The 6,447-nt window shown below is 59.8% G+C and overlaps 1 protein-coding gene across 1 annotated transcript; it reads right to left on the reverse strand.

Annotated features, from left to right (window-relative positions):
- Nucleotides 1–591: 591 nt before the first annotated feature.
- On the reverse strand, nt 592–1,494 carry LOC134528858 (uncharacterized). The gene has a single exon (XM_063362525.1). It carries the CDS (start codon nt 1,492–1,494, stop codon nt 592–594), a length of 903 nt encoding a protein of 300 aa, XP_063218595.1.
- Nucleotides 1,495–6,447: the final 4,953 nt, after the last annotated feature.

Below are 6,447 nucleotides of genomic sequence, written 5' to 3' on the forward strand. Positions count from 1 at the left end.
GCACTCACAGCTGTTTTAGTAGAAAACTACACGTGAGTGACCCGGGCACTCCTACGTCGCACTCTATTAATTAGGGGCTTTTGTTTGTTTTTGATTACTTTATTATTGTGTGGGGAATTTTGTAGGCACGGGGAGTGTGTTGCATGCGTAATTAAAATGGTTTGCTATTCTCTACCTTGGGCTGCGGTCCGCTCACTTGACTCAGGTGGGCCATGGCTAGGGGTGCTTTCCGTTAGCGGAGCCGAGTACTGGCGGGTGCATTTCGGGCTTTGGGGTGGCCTTCGGCCATACAATGTCAAACGCCCGCCCCTCGAGAAGCCTGACCTTGCGCCGCAAGTGGCTCCGCCACGTGAGGGTGCCCCTAGCTTCGGCAGCAGCACCGCTTCAGCGGTGTTCGTGATGGCCGCAGCGGGTAGGCTCTGCATCCTGGGTGCTGGCCTGTTGACGTAATCCCTCGGCGGCTGCAGTGGCAGGCCGGCCGAGGGGCGGCATCGTGGCGCCTGTGGAACGCAGAGTGCGCGCCTCCCTGGCGTGGCAGTAGCAGGCTGGCTAGGGGGAGGCGTCGGCGATGGAGACGTGAGTGTTGCCGCATTAGGGGTGGCAGCACGTCCGAGCTGGTGGGGGCTGTCGCGGCCGTAGCCGGTAGATTCTGTCCCTCGCGAGTGGGTCGTCTCGGGTTGGCGACTCGGAGTTGTGAGTGGGGAGGTTTCTCCTTGGGGGCCTCCCGAGGTCGTATTCGGCTAAGTATTCTGGGCGTCGCCAGTCCCTCTGGGGCCTCCCGGTCCGTGGTGGCGGTGTGGGCGGTGTTCCGGGCGGTGAGTGGGTCCGTGAGACTGCCGGCCTGTTTGGTTTGTTGTGCCTCAGTCGTTGGTCCATGGCGTCGGCTGCTTGCGGTCCGCTTGTGTAGGGCTGTCTCCTGCGCTCCGGGATACCTGGAGCTTCGCTGGCCTCCGTGTCGTTGGGGTCGAACAGTTGGCGTGGCTCCGGTCCTATGCGCGGCGCAGATATTCCCTCGTCGGGTTCTTCTACGAACATACTGAATGTGGCGTCCGCGAGAGAGGCCGAGTGTCCCCATGCTCCGCGTGTTGGGCTTACCCAGTGGGTAGCGTCTGAGTCCTCTGGCTCCTCCATGATTGCCGTCACGTCGTCCGGTTGGGGTGTCAAGTCCCCTGTTGCCATTTCTGTGATGGTTGCATGCTCGTACTCTGTCGTTTGCCCTTGTTGGTGAGGCGTCATTGCCTCGTGCGGGTTTTCTGGCGTTGGTGGTGGTCGGTCTCTTGAATTTTGCGCGCTTGTCTCTAGTGTTGGTGGTGCATCATCGTGGTTATCACTCGCGGGTGTTGAACTGGGACCCTCCTCCGGGTTGTCGGGTTCCGGGGGTTCGTCATGGTCTTGGTCTTCTGGTGGAGGTTCTCCGGAGTTGGAGGCGAGGCGTAAGTCGTCGCAGTGGATTTTTCGCACTCGTCTGCCTCCGACTCGAACCAGGAACGACATCCTCCCTAGAGGTCTCTGCACGGTGTAGGCCCCCCCCCCCCCCCCAGCAGGGTGCTAGCCCAGCGCAGTAATTGCGCGGTGTTGCGGACAGTGGGTGGACGCAGGCGTATACGTGATCACCTGCATGTATCGCGGGGGCTCCCGCGTGGTCTTGGGGGTGATTTGTTGGGTATAATTCGCCTGGCGCTGCCTGGCGGTCTCGTGCATTGCGGTCAGGCGCCGTGCACGCTCCCTCTCCCCTTCTCCCGCGTGTGGGACGCCGTGGGTAGCCCACTCGCCTGGCAGTGGCAGGTTGTTTCCCTGCACCATCTCCGCCGGAGTTCGACCGGTCGCGGCGTTAACGCGGCGGCGGGTGAAAAACAATGCGTCGGCGACATGCTGGTCCCACTGGGTGTGGTCATCTCCCAGCCTGAGGCGGAGTTAGACCTTCAAGTCCTGGTTCCTGCGCTCAGTGGGGTTGGCCCTGGGGTGGTAGGCTGGGGTGGTGTGGTGCTGGATACTCATCCGGTTGCACCAATCTTGCCACTGCTTGCCCAGAAATTGGCTGCCGTTATCTGTCAGCGCTGATTGCGGGTAGCCCCACCGAGGCAGGAACTCGCGAGCCATCATGTGGATGATGGTGGTGGCCCTCGCGTTGCTACAAGTGTACGCTTCTGTCCATCGCGTAAACATGTCAGTTACCACGAGCAAAAATTGTTTGCCCCTGGGTGACCGGGGGTAGGGCCCCATCACGTCCAGTGCGATGGTCTGGAATGCTTGTGTCGGTTGGCGGGGTTGTAGTTGTTGCTCGCCGTCCCTCCGGCGCGCTTTACGTACTTGACACACCTCGCATTCCCGAACGTATTCCCTGACGTCCCTTGCCATCCCGGGCCAGTGATGGTGCTGTGAGGCCGCTCTCTGTGTTTGGTCTGTGCCTGGGTGGCCTGCAAGGTCATGGTCGTGAAAAAAGCGGAGTACCGCCTCGCGCGCTTCAGGTGGCACGTACGTCTTCCAGTCCCCCGCGGCCCCTGGGGCGCGATTTAGGATTCGGTTCGCTTCGACTTTCCAATTGGCGTGGGGTACCTCTCCTAAACGACACCGACGTCGGTTGGCCTCGGGAGACTGTTGTTGGGCTGCCAGTACCCTGCGGTCCAGGTCAGTGGCGGTGTTAGGTGGTGTGTCAGCCCCTTCCTCATCAGTGATTATGCGTGCGCACGTGGCAGGTAGGTGGTGCCAGCCGTCCCTCGGGGAGGGGGGTAGCATCTCCTCCCACCCCTCGGCATCTGTCACTTCATGCTGGTCGCTCGGGTGCCTGGATAGCATGTCTGGCAGTAGGTTTTCCTCTCCTGGTACGTGTTCGACCACGAAATCGAACGACTGGAGTAGGAGAGCCCAACGTATCAGTTTCCCCTTACGCCCTTACATGGTCTGGAGCCAGGTGAGGCAGCGGTTGTCCGTGCGGAGGGTGAATGTCCGCCCTTCGAGGTGGGGATGGTACCTTTTGATGGCCCATATCACGGCTAGGCATTCCTGCTCGTTGCTATGATATTTTCGCTCGGCGGACCCAAATTTCGCGCTGGCGTACTCAATGACCTGTTTGTTTCCCTGGTCATCCTCCTGAAAAAGTACCACCCCTACCCCTAGTGTGCTGGTGTCGGTCTGGAGTATTAAGGGGCATTCGGGGTCAATGCGTGCTAGCGTATGACACCTGGTGAACGCGACCTTTACCTGTTCAAACGCCTGTTGGGCCCACGTGTTCCAGCGGTAACGTGTCTGGGGGGACAGCAGATCCGTGAGGGGTGAGATTATGTGAGAAAAATTTGGTATGTAGTTTCTTAACCAGTTGACCAGGCCTATAAATCGTTGCAGTTGTTTCCGCGTACGCGGAGCCTCTGCCGCTGCGATTTTTTGCAGGTGGGATGGTTGCGGGTGGCTCCCTTCCGCATTGACTAGGTGTCCCAGGAATTCTACTTCTCGCGTGCCTATATGACATTTCGCCGGGTTGGCCGTTAGGTGGTGGGTGGCGAGCCGTTCGAGGACTAGGGAAAGGTGGCGACAGTGGTCCTCCCACGTCTCCGAGAAGACGATGACGTCATCTAAGTACGCGAGAGCGAATTGGCCGAGGTACCCCTCTAGCACACGGGTCATCATGGCTTGGAAGGTAGCCGGCGCGCACTTTAGACCAAAGGGCATGGCCCGGAAGTGGAAACGTCGGCTGTCGGGGATCGTGAATGCCGTTTTCTCTCGGTCCTGCTGCCGTATGGGCACTTGCCAATAGCCCGATTTAAGGTCTAGTGTGCTGAATACCCGGGCCCTACCGAGACCGGCGACGGCGGTCTCAACGCTGATCTGTGGGGGTGGCGAACTGACTGTCACAGCATTTAGTGCGCGGAAGTCTGCGCAAAAACGTAAGGTGCCGTCCTTCTTGGCTGCCAGTACTATGCATGCGTTATATGGGCTGTTGGAGGGCTCTATTACCCCGCCGTGCAGCATTTCCATCACCTGTTCGCGTATTATTCGCTGTTCGCGAAACCCGTATCCACGGGGTGACTCGTAGATGGGTTGGTCGGTGGTGGTGGGGATGGAATGTTCGGCTACTGTTGTGCGCCGTAGGGGCTCAGTGGTTGTGAACACATCCCGTTGTTCACGCAAGATTTTGTTCACCGCGTCTTCGAACTCAGGTGGGACGTTATGACGTAAGTCAGTGAGGGTCACGCCTCCGTCTGCCGGTGTAGGGGCCCGCCCTATGGCGTAGACTACGAACCTTTCGGACCGTCCGATGTTTACTTTGGCGGGGCCTAGTTCCAGTACAGCGTCGTGCTTGGTCAACCAAGGTTGCCCTAGCACGAGCTCCTCACTTAAGTCGCTCACAACGATGGCAGTCGCGTTAGTAATCATCTCCCTTAGGCTTATCTGGACTTCTGCGTACCCCACCATCTGGCCAGCGTGCATGGTGGTGGCCAGGCGCAGCTCGCCCCGGTGTGGGCGAAGGGCGCCGGGGGGTACCAGTGAGGGGTGGATGAACACATGGCTCGCTCCCGTGTCCACGAGTGCAATGGCAGGCTGGTTGTTGATTTCCACTGGTATGCGAAGCAGGTTGTCCGGTGGTTGGGTCAGTTGTCCCAGTCTGGGTGGGGGGTGCCCCCCGGGGGCCGTGTTGGTCGTCGCGTTTGGTTGGTCGTTGTTGTGGTTTGTTGACATTGCGTTCGCATGGGCGGTGGTCCCCCCGACTGTTGTTGTCGTTGGGGGGTGGTTGGTGGTCATTTGGTGGGTTGGAGGACTCTGTTTCAGTTCCCCCTTGGTCCGTTTCCCGCTGGTTGTGTCTCGCGCGGCGGTTGTTGACGTGTGTTCCTCTGCGCGTTCCCCCTCTGTGGGCACTCATTGTGTCAGTGGAAGGTGCCCCTTGGGCATCCCAGTTGGCAGTGTGGTGGTCGGGGGGCCGCGTTAGCGTCCGCTTGAGGTGACTCTGGCGCATAGGGAGGGTATCGGCCGTCGAGGGGTGGGGCCCTGCGTTGTTGGGTCGGTGATGCCCCTTGGATGGCTAGTAGGCGCCTGTCATTCGGTGGGGGGTGGTCCTCCCGGTTTGCCCTGCGAGGGTTCCTCCACCAGGCCCTCTGGAAGTTTTGTTCTGTGGCCACTGCCAGTTGGACGTAGTCTTCGACGGAGGTGGCGCGGTTTATGCGTAGGAAAGGCTGGAGTTCGTCTCTGAGTAGTAGTGTGATTGTGGGTAGTGCCCTGATCGGTTCTACGAGTGGCGATATCCGGCGGAATAGCTGTATCTTGTGGGCTATGAATTCTTCAAAAGGTTCCCCTTCTCGCTGCGTGCTACTGTAAAATTGTGAGGTGCATTGTACCAGTGTAGACCCGGCATTGAAACGGTGGTTGAGGTCCTCGGTGAACTCTGACCATTCCATGTCGGCCCGTCCCCATCGTTGCCACCATTCGTGGGCGGGTCCCCGCAACCGTTCGCTGGTCCTCTCAGGCCACTCGTCGATGGTTACCCAGCTGCGCGCCAGGCGCACTTCGCATTGATGTGTGTATGCTAGGGGGTCTTCGTGTGGTGCTCCGCTAAACTCCGGTAATTTTGACATGTAGTTCACTGTCCGTGCCGTGCATGCACGTGTGGTGTCAGGTCGGGTGATTATCCCGCCCTCGGCCGTGGTGGTGGTGCGGGTTGCGTGTCCACACTCCTGGCACGGTTGCGGTTTCGTATCGGTTGCCGTGGTTGTTGGCATGGCTAATCCCATCTCTATTTTTCCTTTCCATAACTGATCCCAATTTACTTCCCATGGTTCGTGTTTCATGTCGGTCCCCGGTGGTGTTTTGTCCAGTGGTGGGCATTGGCAGGTGCTCCGCCAAGGTAATGGGCCTGTCAGTAGATCCATTGCTCTAGGCCGTTGGCATTGTGTGCATGTCGCGTGAGCTACGTATGGCAGCATAGCGCGCGGTTAGGCGCGGTGTTGTTGACAGCTGAGCTCTGTTGACGGGGGCGGGCGCACGTAGTCGCGCGCGCGCCACATGGGTGTAGTTGTGAAGTGGTGAGGGGGGAGGGGAGGGTTAAATGCCCGGACCGCCGCACAAATGGAGGCCGAGAATGGCCGCGGCGCGGGCGGGGGTGCGGATGGGTGTGCGAGGCGATGGCCGAGAGCGCCCGGACAGCCGCACAAATCGGACGGGTGGAGGATTGAAGGAGGGGGACGCTGTTGGGATGGCCGCGCGAAAGGGTGAGTTGCTAGGGGGTGGAGAGGTGGGGAGGTGGAAGGAACGGTGTTCGGCCCGTCACGAGAAAGAGAAAGCGGGATGGTACGGAAGTGAAGAGGGGTTGGGGGTGGCCGCTGGGCTGTGACGTCGCTCGCCTGCGTCGCTTGTTCTGCTGGAATGTGCGCTGGGGGAGGGGTGAGAGGGATCCTTTGTCCGCTGCTCCTGGCGCGTCAGCCTGTCTAACCCTCGCGCGTCCAAAATTCCCGTTTTCTT

Source organism: Bacillus rossius, chromosome 2 (assembly GCF_032445375.1).
Source record: "Bacillus rossius redtenbacheri isolate Brsri chromosome 2, Brsri_v3, whole genome shotgun sequence".
NCBI classification, from domain to species: Eukaryota; Metazoa; Arthropoda; class Insecta; order Phasmatodea; family Bacillidae; genus Bacillus; species Bacillus rossius.

What these genes read in the sequence shown, in the direction of transcription:
- LOC134528858 (XM_063362525.1), bottom strand. Translation starts at nt 1,494, where the DNA reads ATGTCGTTCCTGGTTCGAGTCGGAGGCAGACGAGTGCGAAAAATCCAC.